The sequence below is a fragment of the Chroicocephalus ridibundus genome, chromosome 4 (assembly GCF_963924245.1).
Source record: "Chroicocephalus ridibundus chromosome 4, bChrRid1.1, whole genome shotgun sequence".
NCBI classification, from domain to species: domain Eukaryota; kingdom Metazoa; phylum Chordata; class Aves; order Charadriiformes; family Laridae; genus Chroicocephalus; species Chroicocephalus ridibundus.
In genome coordinates, this window is record NC_086287.1 from 16,688,883 (window position 1) to 16,710,139 (window position 21,257).

Genomic DNA, 21,257 nt, shown 5'->3' on the forward strand with positions numbered 1-21,257 from the left:
TTTCTGTTTAGGCTCCTCATGGATGAGCAAGGCAACTGAAACAATGCCAGTGAAGCAGAACTGGATTTCTGCACTAACAGTTGTTACCTTCCAAGGTTGCTGCTCACAGAGGCTTTGTCTTAACACCAAGTCCATTTTTTAAAGCAATTTCGCCACACTGCCCATGGCTGACTAGCAGGCATTAACTGCATCATGCATGTGAATGGCACTAGTGAACGTTCACGGCATTTGTTGGTGCAAGGAAGCACTTCAGAGGAGCAATGAGCTGGATCACAAGTTGTCTCTGAGCTCATAGTGAGTTGCAGTCATGGTACACTCTTATTAGAATAATCCATGCAGAAGGTTGGGACCCAACCAGTATTTTTAATTTAAGAATATAGTATGAGCATATACAGGTCACAGTTACAAATGACATGACTTAGATTAGTCATTTTGCTACTGATAGGCTCACTAAATACAGCTACCAGTTTGGTCTCATTGTTAGGGCTACACTACTGACAGCTCATGCATGTCTGCACAAGCCGTGGCTACTGCTGCAAGTAGTTTTAGTCTTTTTCCGTTTCCCTTCACTTGAGCTATTAATTTAGAATTCTAACTGCAACATGCTATCAAACAGAAAATAAATTTATGCATTATGAAGTTTAAGGCTCCACCCACACTCACATTTATAACACCACAGTCATCACATGTTCGGTAGGTCTCCAACTCCTGACTTCATCCCATGTCAGTCCTCTCCTACTTCACCCAAACTGTAGGTAAATCAATCCTTTGGGGTCTCCCATACAGATTACAAAGCAGCCTGACCCCTGCCTGCCACCTCAGTGCTACAGTACAACCCCAGCAGAGCAATTTTGGTCATTTTAAACCAACTCTCATCTGCAAAAGTGGTAATTGGAAAACATCTAGTTTGTACTCACACAGCATACGCTCTCTGGCATGCAAAGGCAGTGCGGGAGTTTTCCTTTGCCATTCACTTGGTGGAAATTTGATTTCCCATCTCCCTTTCTGCAATGCCAGCTGCAGAGAAATCAGTATGGGTGACAGGAAGCATGATGCTGGAATAAATATAATCTTCTCTCTGCTTTCCAAAAATTACACACCTAGAGTTGGTGATCTAGGCTCTGCTTATAACCACAAGGAGAAGAGGAAAGCAAAGCTCCCCTTCCTCTCATCTAGTGTTAAATACCTAAGCTTGATTTCACTAAATTATTTACAACAAAATTGTGACTGGGTTACGGTTTTCACGGAGCAGACTAATATTTCCAGAGTAACCTGTTGTCTAACACACTGGCATTCCTAACTTCTAGAAATTATTTCACTATGAGTGTTAAATGTCTCTCTATCCAGGCCATAAGATATTCTTTACAAACCACGGTCATGCCTTAATGGGATAAGAAAAGCACAGAATAAACGGGATGGCTACCTAGCCAAAAAGTTGTAGTTGAATTTCAGCAGTTTGTTACTGCTCTCAATTTCCTGCTAGGAGCAGGACAGGGAGAACCAACTGACCTAAGTAGTAAATCACATTTCCTCATTCCCTGTGATATAACCGTAAACTCCTCTCAACCTTCTTGCAGCATTGCCAAGATTAGCGTTATTCTCCTACGCAGGGCATGCAGATCACACAAACACAGCTAATCTAACACAGACTTTCTATTTCATATGCAGACTGCAGTTTCATTCTTTTGATCATCCTGTTTGTTTTTTTCCACTCCCTAATGATAATTCCAACAATTTGGTCTTAATTGAAACTTCTCATCTGCACAGTCAGTCGTAGTCAGAACCCACTTTTCCATGGCCTTTATTTTCCTTTTTTGCCACTTAAAACGCACTGATAAGCCAAGAACTTGATTTCCACTCTTGCAAGAATATTAAAGGGACCGTCTCTACATTGCAATTTTTATCATTGCATCTCTAAAATAGCGTAACAAAACCAATCTGCACCAATCAAGAAAAATTCAACAATGCCACTTCTCAAAGGACACAGATCAAGACCAACTTGTGAAAGAACAACTCATGACCAAAAAACCAAGAAAACACTGCACTACTTGCTTACCAAGTGAGAAACTCCACATCATTTCAACTTGAGAATGAGGATAATTCAATTAATTGGTCCAGAAGGACCTCACAAACCCCTCAGCAGAAGACAAGCTGGCCTTTACCCCTCCTTCTATGGGGGTCTCTCCTCATGAAGAATCACTAGGTGGACAGATCTACAGCATTAACAACATCCAGGGAAAGCAATACACACTAATTGAAATATAACACAAGTAGTAATCTGACCTGTCTGGAGCATGCAGATATCAACTAACTTTCCCTTCTATTGATATCACAAGAGAGGAAGCTTAATGAGCAATTTAGAATGTGTGGTGGAATGTGTAACACCTGGGTTCTCTTCTCAACTTTCCAGCTGACTTGCTGTTGCACCTCAAGTCATGTCATTTCTCTGTTTCCACTCCTATCCCCTGCTTGTTTTTATTATTAGCTTATTATTAGCTTTTATTATTAGCTTTATTATTATTGCAAAGTAAGAACCACCTTTTACTGTGAATTTTCCAGGGCTTACATCTGTTTCTGTGGCACAGTTAGGAGTTTTAAGGCAAGCTGACAAATCAAAGAACAAGGAACACAGTTTATCAAAACTTTGTTTTTCATAACACCACTTCTATTGAACTATGTCCTTGGATTATCTAGAAGTTATTGAGCTTGGAAAACTAGAGAGACTTTTGCATTTACCTCCTTCCCTAACAACCAAAGTGGGTTTTTTAAGCAGCTTATTGGATCTTTTACTACATATACATTCTCAATCTCTGAGCAGTAAAATCTGGTTTAGGAAAGTTCAATTTGTTGTTTCTCTCCCACAAAAATATAAATCTCATTTTGACCATTCAAAATAAAGAACATAGCTACAAATACTTACAGTACCCAGTAAAACAACTAAGTATACAAAAGCCATGCACACAGCACAGAGGTAATGTATATGTAACACCATCAGGTTACTTATTTAACATCCTTTAAGTCTCAACTACAGCCTTACTTACAGAGAGGCCTTTAAAAATTTTCCCCAAGAAGTCAAAAAAATACAAAAACAGTTGTCATTTTTTGTAAATCAAAAGGTTCCATTTTCAATAGTATTGTGTCAATATGTTAAGACAATAATGATGCTTGTACATTGACCTATCGGTCATATAATAATCAACCAATTAATTCTCATTGCCTTGTAGATAGATGCTTAATATTTTGGAACAGGAATGGGGAAAAGGGGAAAAACTAGAACATATTAAAAACAAAGCTATATTTCAAATACTAAAATTAAGCAAAAATGATACATTACTGTAACTGCCACTGAAAAGACTGGCAATAAACTTTGACTGCAAAGGACCATGAGAATGTGTGTATTCATGATGGCATTCCCTGAAGAAAGGAACCACACGGAGGATCCAAACCAATCTGTATTTCACGGGACGAACAAACACCCTGGGACAAATGCACACACTGGAATTATAGACCACAGTAGGATCAGGATAAACCCAGCAGCTACAATTAGCCCCTTCATCCACCATCAAGATTTAAGTTGGGTGATGGTAAAACTGAGGAGGGAATTAAGCCCAAGAAAACACATGCTCAAAAGTGACAGCGTGACACAGAATTTTTTTTAATTTCTTAACTGAAATTTCAGATCTTCCTCCTCATAAAACTGTAATCTAGCCTACTTTAACCAGAGAAAGGATACGATGAAAACATGGCTCCATGTGAACAGTGCTGCATATCCAAAACGACTGTAGCCCGCCCTTCCATCCATTTTAGCAAGAAACATTCAGCACTGCACAATGACTTCTCACTTGTTTATTGCTGCAGCAAACGTTTGCTGCAATGTGAATGACATGCTGAACATACCACAAACAGTAAAACGATAGCTATTAAAACCAAAAATACCAAACGGACTAGAAAAGCATTTTGACAAGGAGGAAACATTAAACCAGGTCTTTGTAGCATTTGCTAAATACAGAGGCTCATCATATTTCAGGCCATTTGTATTTAATTGTCCTTTCATCTGAAGAGCAGTGGATATGAATGCACATCAGGCAGCAGATGAGTCAGATGTTCTGAAGAGGTCCAATCAAGGACGCCCCACAACACAAGAGCACTGCATGCATAATGTCTCACACAACTGACTTTGGCTACAGCCTGAAGTTTCTTTTCAGTGCCTCATCCTAGTCCATGGTGGTTATGCACCAAAGCACCAAGAAGAAAATAATAAATAGACGTGCAGTCACATAATTCATAAAGTTAAAACACATGAGACTGGGAATCTGATGTCCACACACTCTTTTGAAGCTGCCAGGAAGGCATACTCAGATTACTAAGTAATTATCTAAAATTCAGGGTTTTGTTCTTCCATTGTTTCAGTTGAAAGAAAAAAAAGCACTCATATTTCTCGATGTCAATACTTCCAAATGAGTTTGTCAGATGAAGTCAAACTCACCATGGAATGGGTCACTTGCATCACTTCAAAAATCAGGTTTTGGAGTGGCAGACAGACACAGACATTACATCAATTTCAGCACAAACAAAGTAGAATCCCTGGTCTTTGGTGGAGAAGGCAGGTAAGCCAGGAGCATGGAGACAAGGAGCAGCACAGGAGGTTAAATCTACTGTGCTGACCTTGAGATAAACTAGTGTGCCTTTTATACTGTCCTCTAATCCTTAGATTAGTTTCTCAATTTTGGTTTTAACAATATTAACTGAAGCGCAGAAGCAATCAGCAGACCAGAACTTTGCCAAAAATTCAGTTGAATCACTAAAAGTGATTTCTAAAAATAGACCACGGATAAAAATCACTAGTTGAAATCCTCAACTGTTAAACTAGCTCTCTGCATTAAACATGCAAATTGGAATTGTTAATTCAAGGTAAACGTGGAAAAGAACTCATCTTCTCTGTATTCCTTTTAATTCAGCTCTCAAATCAAACCTCATCTCCATACATCAACAAATGGAAAAAGGGAGAGCTTGTGTGTGAATGAAAACCAGCTCACATTCTACATATCCTACATACTGCAATTTAATGCATTTTTAAGTATAAATTCTAGCTCTGGCATTATTTTGTAATCTTGAAGTGAAACAATTTAGGCTCTTATCTGCTTTTTCCTTTTCTCATCAACACAGCTCCTCTCAGGGTACAAATGACGCTAGCTCTTGATCACGCTCTTCTTAAATCATCTTCATGCTGTTAGCTCTGAAAAGAATGATGCCTGCTCCAGAACACTGCCATTGCTAATCACTCAAATCAGGTCTCTCATAGGCCTATAAGGAGGAAGAGCGCTGAGGGCAGCGGAATGAAGATGAGATTGTTTTTCTCTTCCTTTTCAAGGAATGTATCTGAATGCATCCCTTTCCTTCACCTTCATGGATCACTCGTCCTGCCAAGCATAAATTCCCCTGTGCAAAAGCTATGGCTGCCTTGGCTTTGTATTGTACGAGAAACAACAGAACTATCTACTTCAGGCATTGCCCAAAGCACAAATGAAAAACAGCATGAAACAGATTCAACAACGGTGTTTCTCTACAGATATTTAGTGAAAAAAAGCAGGGACACCCACCTCAGAATTAGTAAGAAAGCTGTTTGAGACTCAGTGGAGTCAACACTGACTAAACAAATTATTCATTACTGCAGCACCCTGGGCTCTGAAGCTCCATTTCACATCTGTGAGTGCACACATTCACACAACACTGATGATGGGAAAGTGCAGAGGCTGACTCTTCTAACCAGGTCTCACTATGGAAGACTACCAAGAGGCTGCAACGCAGTACATACATTGCGGCTGAAGCTGTCAACTTGTACTTACCCCTTGCATTTTGACTGCCAGCTACCCCCCAGGGAGATGCATACCTTTTGACTGGTTATCTGCCCAGATGGGACCTGCACATTCCCTGCCAACAGGACAATTGCCATATGCCACCTCAGCCATGAAAAAGCCAAGAAAATGGTTTGTAGGCAGGACAGGTCAGATGTTGCTTCAGACTACAGCAAACAACTCAAGTAAAGTTTTCTTTCTAATCTTTCCGATTCAGAAAGGCTGAGGGTCTTGGCTCTTTTCAGGCTGGAAAAAAGACAACTGAGGGGGGATCTTAACAATGCTTAACAATACTTAAAGGGTGGGTGTCAGGAGGATGGGGCCAGGCTCTTTTCAGTGGTGCCCGTCAACAGAACAAGAGGTAATGGACACAAACTTGAACATCTGTCGTGGTTTTGGCCGGACTGGCCAAGCAGAATGACAGATGGCCCTTCCCCCCCTCTCTCCTCAGAGCGGAGAGGAAGAGATAAGGAGATTTAGGAGTTTAGAAAAAGAACTAAACTACTTTAATGAAAATAATAATAAATAAGAAAATAGTAAATAATAATAGAATAATAAAAATTAAAGAAGAAAAAAGTATACAATATATAAAAAACCGTATCCAGCTACCAGGATGACGATCATGTCACCAGCAGACACAGGCAAAGTCCCAGACTGGAGTCAGCGACGGACAGGAGCTGAATTCCGCAACTAGAGTCAGGAATGCTCGGATCGGTATCAAAGGCAGACGAACAGACAGGGTCCTCCTCAGACATCGGCCATTGAAGAAAAAACGAGCCAGAGCCCCCTTGCCCCTTTGATCCCTCAGCTTTTATACTGAGTGTGATGCAGATGGGATGGAATACCCTGTTGGTCAGTTTTGGGTCACCTGTCCCGTCTGCTCTAACTGCAGGTGGGACCCCTCTACGCTTCTCTGCTTCTGACCCTCTAATGGGGCAAAACAGTGAAGTTAGCTGACCTTGGTCATTATAGCAATAAGTCTAAGCAAGAGCCTTTGTGCACACCGTTCCTTGGTATAATCAGGTCTTATCACTCTGAGAGTGAACAGTGTCTGAACGATATGCTGTTAATTTCAGACTTTAGTCAGTTAGAAGAGGCCCAGCTAAAAAGTAAAATTACAAATCAGAAAATTGGTTCTGTTTTACCTCAAACCAGGACAACATAGGAAGTTCCACCTCAACATGAGAAGGAACTTCTTTACTTTGAGGGTGGCAAAGCACTGGAACAGGCTGCCCAGGGAGGTGGTGGAGTCTCCGTCTCTGGAGACATTCAAAACCCACCTGGAGCGTCCCTGTGCAACCTGCTCTAGGTGACCCTGCTCTGGCAGGGGTCTTGGACTTGATGATCTCCAGAGGTCCCTTCCGACTCCTACCATTCTGTGATCTTGATGCTTGAGAATAAACCATTTTGTATCAAATTAGCCATATGAAAAGAAAGCCTCCAATATCACTCAAGGGCATTTTAAGTTAGAGAAATAGTCTAGAAGCTGCAGCACTATTATTTATCAGCTAGAGAAAGGCAATTGGATAAACCATTACAGAGGGCTTCAGACAAAAGTAGCGCTGTAACTGGGCAGAGTCCCAGCTGATCTGCTAGGCCGTATCGCAGGTTCAGCTGTCTCCTGCACACATTGATATCTGAGAGAACTTGGCATTTTCTGCTAATGGTAACTCTGGTTCCACCAAGGAAAAATCAGTTTCTGAATGCAAAAACCTTTTAAGACATTTGAAATAATTGAATTTTATTAAATTCTGAGCTTACAGGAAGAGCAGCAAGGGCTTGTGCTGCAGCATTTGAAAAGGTTCTATTAGGAAATTGTTCTGATTACCATTTTTTTTTCCCAGATGTTTTTGGGTGCATTAAAGTAATTTTCTTCTTTACCTGAGATGCTCCATTTAGGCAAGGCACTGAAATAGGAATGTTACACAACAGCTCGAAGCGTTGTTCAGATGCTATGCATGCCTCCGGCCCATCGGGAACCACTGCGTGCCTTCCAAGTTGCCCATAGTCCGCTCTGCCCCAGGTGAACACCTTGCCAGTTTCTAAACAGAAAACACATTTCAAGATTACTTATTCACTAGGTTCCTGGAACATCTGGATACCAATTCAAAACTAGAACAACATTTCTTGATGCATCTTGTCTGCAGCTTCAAAAACCTAGTGAAAACTTATTTCTGGGAGCAGCAGAAAAAAATATTAGAACTAGCTAAAGACATATTATGATGTACTTCTGTGCAGGTACTCAAACTTCATTAACTTGTTTTCTAGCAGAATATCTGTAGGGCAGCCTGGGCTATAAATGAAACCACATCAACAAAAGCTGCATAAACTGGGCATTCTGCACACAATATATGCACCTTGGTTATACAAAGGACATTTTTTTAGCTTAGCAGAAGCACACACAAAACAGTTTATTCTGAAACATAAAAGATTCTTCTCTATTCCCTGTCTTTGCCATAGAGACATCCATTGCATGTCCCGTATTTAACATACAGTTTATGTTTTCCTGATAGAAATTACCTTCTGTCACAGCTTCTGTCAGCTGAGTAACAACTCTCAGGACAGCAACTGGTTAGTCAGAAGCACCACCAGAGTTGTCATTAAACATTGGAAATGCACTGGTTTGTTTTCACAGGAATACATTGGCCAAGGAAAGATAAATTTAAATGAAATCAGCACTATACGGATCACCCTTCTCTCCACATATTATACCAGATTCACCTTTCTTCAGCATGAATAACATCCATAAAGCAGTTCTTTTAACCTTCAGTCCACAACATTTAAAAAAAAAAACAACAAACAAACAAAACCAAAAAAACCCACAACAAAAAATCCACATACATTAAAAAAAAAACCAAACACCCAAAACAAATCACAATTATACTATGTGATAGGTTTATCTTCTTAATAGTAAATAGATCTCTGCAGGTAAGACATGAAAAGCTGACCATTCTGGGCTTCCAATTAAAAAAAAGTTACATACACAGAGCATAAACAGTAGAAGCAGAAACCCACACTCCAGCCAAGAACAAAGCCTGCAATGACCTTGAGTTACATACACACTTCAGCCAAGCTTCAAATTTCTCTCCAGAAATGAACTCAAGTCATAAGCCAAATGATGTGGATTTGAGGAAAACATAATCAGGTCAAGCAAGTCAGCTTTAACACACACACACTTCTCCCCTTGTCAGTCAGTACAGACACACCCCACAGAGAGACCGGGAGCAGGGGATAGCAGTCACACCGCCCAAAGGTGATAGTTGAGGGTTTTCTTAACACATGCCATAACACAAACCTTTAGAAACCTGAACACCTCCCTCTTCCTTTGGGTGCTGTTAAACTGTCCTGAAGGGGATGCACGTGGGCCCTGCTAGTTTGTGGAGTTTAAGCTGATAATGTATCTCATAAATAAACTGGAAACCACTAACTTTGTGTCTTTAAGCAGATGATATATATATGCATTTCCCTTGGAAATCTGCTAGCAGTGTTATCTTTTGCTCCAATCTTTGCTACAGTTTTTCGCATGCATTCTCTCAGAGCACTGATAATCTTCCTCTGAAATAATTAAGTGACAAAATTAGTTGTCCTTTTCTCTCAAGGGCACAAGTATTTTCTTTCTTTAGAGCTTCCTAGCATTTCAGGGAAAAGTTGAAACCAGTCACATACTACTGTTGATACAAGTGAGGTCTTTCAATATGGTCGCTTCATTTTTTTTAGGTTAAAGCATTAGTTATTATTAGTAGTAGTTATTAGTTGTTATTATTATTATTAGTTAAAGCAAAGTTTCATGAAGAGAACTACCAGTATACTTTACAGAGATTAGGGAAACAGTTTGCAGTTTAAAAAGCATGCTTGTTCTGAAGGTAATATATTGACTTTGCAATTTGTATAGATCTCTGCTGAAAACATCTGCAGCTACAAAAATGTTGCAAGTCTCCTACATCAGTACATTACATAGCAAACTTAAACATCGACTAAGCTTCAGGCTTTTACATCAGACTAGGTTACTGTACCTATCCAGAACCCTATTAGTGGGCTGGAAAAGGACAGGCAAGCTGCTCTATTTTGAATCAACTACAGGGACTGAAGCTGAATTTTATGAAATTCAAAGCCAGAAAGAATTTCAGTAACATCTAGTTAGATCATTAACATACCACAGGCTCTCAAGCGCTACCCAGACATTGCTGTATTGATCCCAAGGACCATAGTTTAACTCTCAGAAACCAAAAGCATCATGTGTCACCGGCAAAGATTTCAGCAATCTGCAAGACCTCTGGAAAGGCAAGCAGTGTATTTGATAATACAGACCCAGATCCTCATATGCAGTCTATAGCACTAGCCTGTACCCAGAGGTTCCTCTCAAGTCTGACTTTTGGGGGAAAAAATTTCTTTCCCAACCAAATCTGGTACTCTGTCTGGACCTAGACACGAACAAGAAACAGCAGCCACTAATATCATAAAAATGATTCATTGCACCATCACATCAAGGTACTTGTTCCACCTTGTCTCAAGTCTCGTCTGCAGCTGGTGTCTGGATTTACATGAAGGCAGTCTAAAATCCCAACAGACACCTGACCAGTTACTCACCAAGAAAATAATTTTCCCACCCTGACAGTGACTAGCAGAAACCAGGGAACAGCTGACACAATCACCATCTTGAGGAGCAGCTAGAACAAGTTCTGTGCAAAGCAAGCAATTCTCTCCCCCTCTGCAAAGGCCTGTGAAAGGTGGGAAAAAGTGCAGTGGTCTACAGCTTCCCAGACTGCAAGATCAGAGCAAAACACCACAACCACCTACTCTGAAGAAATACTAAACTGCATACTTAATTTCCCCTTATGAATTAAGTCTAGCAAGTCCATCATCTGCCCCAAGCTGCTGCCTCCAGGTTTACCTGTTTTTACTTTTCAGAAACCATTCCTCTCTTCAACAGGGTTAATTTCTCTAACCACAGTTGCCATCAGCTGCTTATTGTGTCTTTATCAATGACTGGAAAAAGGCCCTCTCTCCACTATCTAGTATCTTCTCCACGTGGCAGGGTCTATACAAGTTTGGTCTTTTTTTCTGCTACACTGTGGATATTGGTCTCCTTAAGGTTCACTCTGCAATTCTGTTATTGGATCAATTTTTGAGGCCCTAGGTTGAAATTTCAACACTAACACCAAATTGAAACAGAAGTAATAGAACTGGAAACAGTATGATCCCAGTGGTTTTATTCAGCCTTACAAAGGCTTTGAAGTATGCTCATCTCTATTATTGCAAATTATTCCAGTAAATTCAGTGGAACTGAAGAATGCAAGCATATTTGAAGGACTAAAACCAGACAGCAATAACGCTTAGCTATAACAAAACATCTTCCATCCACAGATTTTATTTTCTTTCGCTGGACAAGGAAGCACAGAACTACTTACACATGCAAAACCAAACCGAGCCTTTAGGAGAACATAAACTGTTTCTGTTTACAGACAGAAATAATTGTAATTAACTTTTTCCTTTTTGCCACTATAAGGGAAATAAGTTTCAGGTGGTTATTGGTAAGCAAACATAGAGAACATATATTAAAAAAATTAAAGCCAGATAAATTAATTTTTTGCTTTTAGGAAGAACTTCCTGAAGATTAGGCAAGCACCAGTTCCTTCTCAGTGCTCATCAACTCTGTTCTCACTTCTAATCGTCAGACATTCGCTCCCTGGAATTGCTCCTGTTTGGTGAGCATTCCCCTTCCCATGCTCAGTCATTCCTAATTTTCAGCTGAACACATCTGCCTACAGATCCTTTTAAAAAAAATTAAATCTGTCTTTTCTGTGAGAGAACCTAACAGAAGCTGATTTAGAAGTGTCTTCTCCATGAAATATGGATTATATTTCCAGCAAACAAACAACAACAAAAAAAAAAAATCAGTCTCAAGTGGAAATTTCAGGCTGAGGCAAACACCAGTGCATGGAAAATTCCAGCCAAAAACGTTAAAGTCTCATCAAAATCCTAAGCAAAAGAAAGCACTGAGTTATGACAGAAAGCGTTAAGCAATTGTAATGAGAAGTATCGCTACTGTGCTACTTATAATATAGACGGTATTTTAAAATGTTCTAAGAATATTTGAGAAAAAGACATTAGTCATACAGAGTAAGGAGGTTGCAGGACAAATTACTTAAGAATGAAGGGTGATATAACAAGGAATGTTGGTCTAATATTAGAATAGAACAGATTTTAATTATAAGTCAAGAAAACATACACAGTGATGAGTCAATTGGACAGAGTACATCAACCATGGAAGTGGCTGAGGCATCAGAAAATCAGATATTTCATACCAGACTTTATACAGTAAGAGGGCACAGAAAGCAGGAGTTATATCTACAACTTGTGTGAAAGAAGGAAGCATACAATGTTGGAAAGTTTTTCCAGTTCTTCTAAGACACTAACAATGCTTCCTAAAACCTTGATCTTGCCCTGTTCAGAGCATGGAGGCTCCAATTCCAAAAGGTACTTCAACCCCTCAACTCTGAGCATCCACATTGTCCCAGATGACTTCATTGCAACTGTTCCTTTTTTCAGTGGGCAAATGCTACATCAAATAAAGGCCAGAGGGTTCAATACCATTTGGAATTAAGGAGTAACAGACATAATTCATGGATCCTGTGTCATTCCAGTGTACAACTTGAACGAAACATACAGTACAGGAGTTCAGAGAGCTGGCTGGGGGGGTGGCGGGGGGAGGACAGAGGTAGGTCAGAAGATTTTAAGAAAAACTTCCCAACGGGCCCTTAAAGAAATAGTACATAGACCAGCACACTACATCATTTGAGACTCTACATACAGATGATCATACAGATCTAGTTCCCTCCCGCTCTTTGAACTGTAAACACAGCAGTCTGCATCAGTATACGTACAGCAGCAAATCATCTGAAACACATGCTCACGTCCCTCACAGAATACAGATGAGGGTACCTGCATTGTCAAGTGCTTGCAGCACTACACTGGCACTCCACTATCAGAAAGGCTCCTCTGCATTTTCTTCACATCATCCATCTGTCCTTATGCTATCACAAAGCATAGACAGTTGAGAATGGCCTCAAAATTACAGGTTCACAACCTTCAGAGTATTGGAAATCCAGCAACATTGCATAAAGCACTTTTCCTGTCTGGTACCGTAGCTCTTACTGTGCTGCTTTGTGGTGCTGCTGAGGCTGTAGAGCATGTCATTTTTCCCTTTTAGCAGTTTCTTAATCAATCTGCTTAGCCGCATAAGTATTTGGAGACAATTAGCAATAAAAAAAGCCTTTTAGTTTCAGAACAGGTTCGTTTCTCAGTAAAACACAACAAATAGGAACATTAAATTTTACTTATTTTCACTAGATTCAGATTCATCTTTACATCAATTTTCCTATTTTAAGATAATACCATGATTGCACTAGTATTATCTCCTTGAAGTCTCTATTCGGTATCCAGGCAAGCTTTGAACTGTTCTTTCATAAATACTAGATGAAAGAGTCCATCTAGGCTATCTCAATTCATGGTTGCATTAACAATTACTTTCCAAATGAACTCTAGATATTCACACTGAACACTTAATCTCATTCAGACTTGAAATAGGAAGTTCTATATAAAATTCCTAATGCTTCCTTTCACATGAAAATTCACAGGAGCAGGTATTAAAACCTGACATTAGGAGGCTGCCTCTGCTATCTCCCTGCCCCACAATGGGCAAACCAACACCTCTCCCACAACTACAGATATCTGCTGTCCTTCAGGACAATCACTAATGTCTTTCAACCATTCTGAGAAACTTTCTTGTCTACTACATCTACAGCCTAACACCTGTACATGGTTTCAGTACAAAACAGGATTATCTGCTCTGACAAAGGTTTAAATGGCCCCTTCATTCTCTCACATGGGATTTCAGTGTACCAGAGCTGCCCACATCTCTTAACACATCTTCTTTCTATGATCTCCTTACAGACTTCTGCGTCTTTATGTAACAGGGCACGGTCCTGAATTTTTTTCCGTATTTATTTATAATAGCTATTAAAAACATATCACTAACACACAAAACTATGCAGAGTGTTGAGGTCATGCCTCTTCAGGAAAATTCAGACAAAACAGCAAAAGCATTTCAGGGATGTCAGCAATAGAAAATTAGACATAATTTCAGTTGCCATTTCCAGCCTACTGCAGTCGCAGGTTGCAATACATATCTAGTTCAGAATAGCCCACAGATCATCTACTCAACATGCTGCCGTTCACAAGGGTTTCCAAGCACCCTGTAAATAGGCTTAAACCTGCAACGAAGGCACAAGTGCCCCAGTAGGAGAACTGTAAAAGCATCACCAGTCTTCCCAAAATAGCTATGGATTTGTCAGTTAAAACTCCTTCGCTAATACTCCTCAAGTGGACCAAAAATTTCTGCCATTCTGAGCTACAACCAGTGTCCCCAAATCTGGTGACCAATTTAACGACAAGTATGCAGGCAAGACAAACCAACAAGTCACCTAAGGTATCTCACACCACTAGAATCAGTGGCTCATCTATGACCCATCAAACAACTGGCTTCTCATTGCAACCCATTCCTACTGCTCAAAAAAAAAAAAAAGGAGGAAATTTAAGAAAATCAACCTAGAAGACAATTATGCATCATGAAAGAAAATACAGCATATGGGAACATCATCCAGTCTCCTTTCAGAACCTCCTGGAGATATCAAACCATTAAACATCCAATTACTTGTATGATAATGTGATGTAATGGAAAATACCTGGCTGGGCAGGTAAACATACAAGATTCAAGAGAAGTCACTAGGACTGCGACAGCCTTTACGAGTGTGACAGTCAGTGCCTTAGACTGCACAGACTAAAAGGTTCAAAGCACAGACTGAGAACTTAGGCAACAGCTTACACCAAGACAGCTTGAGAAACTTTGGACCCAAATAGTTGTTTGCACCCCTAGGCCACCAGGCTTCATTGTGCTTGAACCACTTGCGACAGGGAAGGTAAACCAAGCCAAGGAATCGATCTGGCTGAAAAACAGCCTTGCGAAGTGGGAGCTTGGGAACAGCAAATACCACTAAAGGCAGTACTGTGTTAAGCCAATTTAATATTCTGTATGATAGGCTTAGAGGTAACTTGCAGTTTCACACGACACGCTAAGTTTATCATGCACTTTACCAACGTATCCATCTTTATCAGGACTGTTGACACCATTAAACATCTAAACAGCTTTGACTTTTGTTTGTTCAAACACAGGTATGTTTTTTCTTTCTTGCTTCCATAGTTACACCAAGTTGAGTCTCAAGATGGGCAATGTTCAATTAATGGGATTATTCACATACTTAAGAGCACGCTTCACTGCTTTGAAAGACTGGGCAAAAATAACTTTCGAGTACAGCAAATTCCAAGACTCTCCAGATACCTCGGAAGTCCTGCCTCTGGGCTTGGGTGTTAGACAGGATTAAGGCTGGTTTGCTTTTAGAGGCGAGACTGAAAACATGAAGTACCATACAAAGCTCTGCATAAAATGAAAGAAAATTTAAAATGTAAGAAGTTAAATGCTTGTAAAGTTGTATTCATACTGCTGATATCAAAGAGATACATGATCTTAGCTCAAAAAAGAAAATGCAGGGGGGAGGTCATGAAGTCCATGTAATCATGAAACAAAGCTGGGGAAGGGGGGTGGGGGCAGGGGGAGATGTTAAAGCACCTATCACACTTTGCATTCATCCTGCAAGATGAGAAAATTCACTTCTCTTCTTTCCACTCATGATTAGAGAGTCATGACTGCCTCACCAGCTGTGCCTCTGGCTCATTTTAAATTCAAACTACGATACATATCTCACTTTTAGACTTTTAATAGCAATGCCTTAAAATGCAGATTGCTGGCTAAATTTAGTTACATGATTAAAAACAAATCTAACTCATCTCTACCCAGCAAACAGAAATGCTGCATTCAAGGTTCAATAGAGGACTTAACTCTTCATCTAAAAACAAAGTCCTAACAAAAAGAAGAAAAAAAGGAAGAAAATCAAAGCACAATTTAGCGATGCCTCAAAAAAAGCAGGATGCATAAAACATTAACCAGCTATGGAAAGCTGTCTGTAAATGCATCATAGTATACCATAAGGTTTTTGTTCTGTACTTCTGCAAATAAATTCTGCACTATGCTACTACAGCAGTATGAGTCATACACTTTCACTGACATTCTATATTTATATCTCCGTGCCCTTCTGCACTGTTATATGCTTTCTTCCATATAGGCCTCGCTAACCTGGAATTTCCTTTCTTCTGCAGTTCAGCATCTCTTCCTCTAACATTCCCCAGAAAACAGAATAGATAGCTCTTTCTAAGCACTTATTCAATTCTTTCTGAACACCATTTTGAAAAAGCAACACCCTTGAACTACTATAACACAAGGCATATGCTTTTATTTGCTCACCTCAAAAATTATTTTCTTGCATTTCATTTCCTTCCTCTTTGTCTGTAAACAGAATGCTAGAATGCTCAGGCATTTATCCCCTTTGAGACAAGGTCCAGGTCTTATTTCATTAGACTTAACACAGTACAGTGGTACAGAAAATCTTATTCAGAGATTTACAAATTACAATATATCCATGTTTTCTAGATCATTTTATGAAAAGCATTACCTATAGCTCCAATCTTGCAAACATTTGTGAATCTGCCTAATTTGGAGAATGCAAGTGATCCTGCTACTCTGAATATCCCATTGCCATCTGAGCCTATCTGAGAAGGAACGGGCATCTGTCTACAAGAGATAAACAAAGTGAAGGCAATTAAGTTCCCAATGCTAATATTTGCCTTGTCAAAAGACTCAAGGGCATGCTGTGGAAAGACAGACACAGAAATACCATAAGAAATGCTCTGCAATGGCAGTCTGAAGAACTAGGCTTTTTTTGCTGTTGTCCTCAAGATACATTCCTAAGAACAAATATTCAAAGACCATTTGCACAGAGATTTCACTAGATAACAAGCCTCAGACATGCATGATTCTGAAGAGTGTCACAATACCTACAAAGATATAGGAAGCATTATAAAACTAGACGTTAGATGACCAATCCTGGGACTTGCTAAGTGCCTTTAACTTCCTCAGCAGCTCCAGAAGCAGCTGAGTTCTACATCCAATGGAGTTCAACCCTAACTGTATGCTGTTCTTAAGAAATAAAGTACAAAGAAGAGAACAGTATCACAAAACCAACGATGGCACCTCCAGAGCCTCCCAGGAGATCACCCTGCCTGTTCAGAGTCAGAACTATTAGAACAACAACTACAATTGACTAAGAGTGGGCTGTTCACCTCAAATAACGAGCAACTGTAACTGCAGCATTCACACTGACAGGAGGAACATAACAGTCTAAAAGAGGACAGGAAGGAAAATTCATGCCCTTTGAAGTCAAGAGATGAATACAGGGATGTAATCCCTCTGGAATATCCCCATTTTTCCCTACCCTCAAGAAAGACTGAGTTTAAGAGTATGGAGGGGAGGGGGGAAAAAAAAACAAACCACCAAACAACACAAAAACCCACAACATTCTACCTAAAACCATCATAGAATAGTTTAGGTTGGAAGGGACTTTTAAAGGTCATCTAGACCAACCCCCCCTGCCATGGGCAGGGACATCTTCTACTAGACCAGGTTGCTCAAAGCCCCATCGCACCGGACCTTGAATGTTTCCAAGGATGGAAGCATCTACCTATGCATGGGCAAGATGCTTAACATCAAGGAGACTGCAGAGAGAAAGGGGACAAAGGGGTAAATAGCTGCATAATGGTGAAAGTATCTAAATGCCATTTATGCTCAAAAAATATTCCATCATCTACAAGAGTGTGCTATCCAGCTAGCACAGTTCCCTTTGACCCCTGCCTTTTTGTTCCAGTTCAGACCTCTAACTCATTAGAACTCAAATATTACGAGACAGACTGTGAGATGTTTTCAGCATTTCAAAGCTACGGGACACAGAGCACGAGGCAGAAGTTTAGATCTGGAAGTCTAAAAATTTAGAAACATTTTAGAAATGTTACTACCTATGTAAATACAATGAATGCAATGCAAGTTCCTCCTGTGAAGAACTCTGAAATTCCCTGTGAAGAGGGAAGTATACTAGTGAGATTGACTTCTGATGTTTACCAAATAAAGCAACAGCTGTCAACAACCACCTCTGTATAGCCATAGCATCTGTATTTGCTTGCAGTGTCAGCATACCTATGTTTAAGGATTGTCTGAGTATATGTCTAAGTATACACCTATGTCTAAGTATGTACATGAACAGGTTTGTAATGGAAGTATTGATGTGCTATACCGCCTGTTAATAGCGGGGGTTAGGTTTGAAAGTGTGAGGGGAGAAATAAGGAGGAAGCTTTTCTCCTTAGGACTAAAAAGGGAACAACAGTGAAGATAAGAACTGGCTCTTCATGGACACCTCTTCCTTAACGTTAAAAGAGATGTTGATCAAAAGAAGCAGTACCCTCCCATTCATGCTTCACAGAATACGATAGGACATCCTGTAAAGGTACCATGAGTTTTCTCCTGCTCTAAAGCAGGTGGCCAGGTGGGGGAAGAGTCATTGCTTTGCTCTGAAGTGAAAGATTAATAAATAAAAAAAATCGGAGACTCAGAACACAATTTTACATGTCAAGTTTGTTTCTACAGAGAACCAGCTCACTGCAGAGACTTGAATCCCAAGGGCATGGGGCGACCTGATTTTGACAAACACCGCTCCAACACAGCTCTGGTGGATTAGAGAAACTTTAAATAGCTACCCTGGATTTTTAAAACAGACACATCAGCAGTTTGTTACATTTCAACTATCAGCTTCTGCCCGCGTGCATGCCCACAGCGTTTTGGGTTTATTTGGTGTGGGTTTTTTTAATCTCTAGCAAAGTGAGCAAGCAAGAAGAAACAAGCACAAAAGTATTTAACACCCTCCTTTGTACTGTGTGACTTGTCAGGATGATTCTTCAAATGAGATGAACCTTTAGTAATCCAGAGGGTCACCCTTATATTGTCCCCATAACCTGACCTTCGCTCTTCTGGCGGTTTTATTGTCCATTTTCTTTTAAATGAACTGCTTTAGCTCTAGTCGGCTGTGTCACTAGCAGGCAGAAGCCTGAAAGAAAACACTTGCGTACAGGCAAATTCCTACAGAACAACCATCAGCTGTTATAAGGTCCAAAACTCAAGATGGGAAATTCCAAACTGATTTTCAGTTTGCTTCCTATTTTGGGTCAAAAGGACAAGTAGGAAGACATACTCCTAAAGGAGTTTCTGTATATATATTTTTGTGCAGCTTTGTAAAAGAATTTTTTTAGAAATTCTACAGAAATAAGATTTCTTATATTCATGATAAAAAGATCTTAGCAAAACTGACATAAAGCTCTGTCCCTGAACAGATCTTAGTCTTCACAATGTTTTGTACAATTTTTCTTTTAATGAAATGACACCGAGTACAAGTGAGAATGAGTTACCTGAGGAAACCCCACCCCTCCTAGGGTTTCTATTCTGCATGAATCAAATGTTAATACCTTCCCATTATCCAGGTCTTTGTCCCAAAAAATGAAACTCATAACTATTGTGACTACTTTATTATTACATACTGTGTTCCTCACAATACTGGACAGAGAAGTAAATCTGAACCAAACAAGCTCTGAAATCCAGCAGAGCATCCCCAAAACCTAAAGTGCATCCTATGGGAGACTGAAACGTGCAGATGAAGAGGAATTGAGTTTATCTATCTCAGCTGTTTGGGATCCACACAGAATATATGTACCTACACTGACAGACAGTCTTTGCACAAAAGTTTAAATGGGAACTACAAAAAAATGGAGGGAGTTGCTCCTGAGTTTCAATTACCATGCCACAAACTGGGCTTGAAATAGCTCCTTCTCCTCCTATACAAAAGAGGACTTAAACAACACAAGTCTGCAAAAAAGCTTGCAAACTCCCCTTCAAAATTTTCTTTGGTGTAGGAGTCATTTGTTTGCTCTTCAGTGCTATCGAGACTGAGCCTCACTTACCAACAAGAGCTTGCTGCACAGCCACTGGGGGCCAGCTCTGGCTCACGCCTCTCTGAGCAGGTACATCCAGTTCCTACTGACGGCTGTTCCTGTCCACAGGACCTCCTCAAGTTTGTTGGTTTGGCTCTCTTTAGCTTTTGGTTGCAAGTTTCTCAAGGTTAGCAGGTTAATCTTGCTAGGTGGTGTTAATGCCCCCTCAGTCTGTGCTTCCATGCGTGTAATTATTAAAAAAAATGAGTATCCAAAATATACTGTCAAAATGAAAATGATCTGGAGATCAACACCAACCTAATTCAAAGTTAAACAAAACCAATGTATATTCCTACTATATAGCAGGAATTAATCATAAGGTTTGGATTTCAACAATATTTATAAGCAAAACAATATTTTTATGGGCTATATTAAAAAAAATCATTAATCTTTTATTTAAGGAAATCAAGCCAGAGCAGCACAGAAAAAAAAGAATAGAAAGAAAAATGATTTTGCTTAAGGAATACAACAAATATTAAAGGATATCGGTTGCTAACCACACTTGTGTATGTACTAGACTGAAGTACTAAAACATAGACTCAGTCATGTTCTTTTCAGAGCACTCAAAAATCAAACTAAGTCAGCTGAATGCTTACGAATACACAAAAATTAAACCCCCATGTACTAGAAAATACCCCACTGCACGTACTCTGTTAAGACAGAGATACAGCTTCATGTTACAACAGCACAGAGTCATTCCTAGCACTCAAACATGGACAATGTAACAAGTACACATGGACAACTGAAATTATTCATCACAGACTTTGTTAGATTGTTTTATGGCTCCTCACAACCAGAATAATTTAAAGAATAAAAGCCACCAGTCTAGCTACCAAATAAAACAAGGGGATACGCTCTCCTGGCAGATCTCACTATAGTTCCCAAATATAAAAGAAGGGGAAAAAGATCTTCTGTAAGACTTACAAATCTGGTAGTCAAAATTCAGAGCTGTTGATATATCTCCTGTATCCTACAGTATCATACCTCAAATTCACTAGCCAGACAGGCTTTGGGGACAGTGGGGGAGGGGTCCTGTTTAGTTTTTGGTTTTTAAGAAAAAAGTCCCAAAAGGTACTGCTTTTTCAGAAGCACTCAGCTGCCACTAATCTCTTAAAAAGATTATCTATGTTCAAATAGTAAGATTCATTAAGGAACATTAGGCCTGAATAATTAATTACTAAACAGGAAATGTCATCTAAAGGTTATGAAAACAAATATTTAACAGTCTTAAAATGCTACTAAGGTTAAATGAGATCTCTAGATCAATGCACGTACATGCACAGATCGTGTACACATAGGTCGCTTCTTTCAAAAGTTGAGCTTAGTAAATGCTTAGCTTTAAATTAAGTTATTTGAAAATGC

At 39.7% G+C, this 21,257-nt stretch overlaps 1 protein-coding gene across 4 annotated transcripts in view; it reads right to left on the reverse strand.

The window, feature by feature from the left end:
* The window catches only part of SERGEF (secretion regulating guanine nucleotide exchange factor), a 163,772-nt gene that overhangs the window by 120,126 nt on the left and 22,389 nt on the right, over positions 1–21,257 (reverse strand). For all 4 annotated transcript variants that reach the window (XR_010070815.1, XR_010070816.1, XM_063333081.1 and 1 more), the window contains exon 9: positions 7,737–7,897. Coding sequence is in view for 2 of the 4 variants with exons in the window: in XM_063333081.1 (XP_063189151.1) it covers positions 7,737–7,897 (161 nt within the window). In the remaining 2 variants the exon portion in view is untranslated. The remainder of the gene's footprint in view (positions 1–7,736; positions 7,898–21,257) is intronic.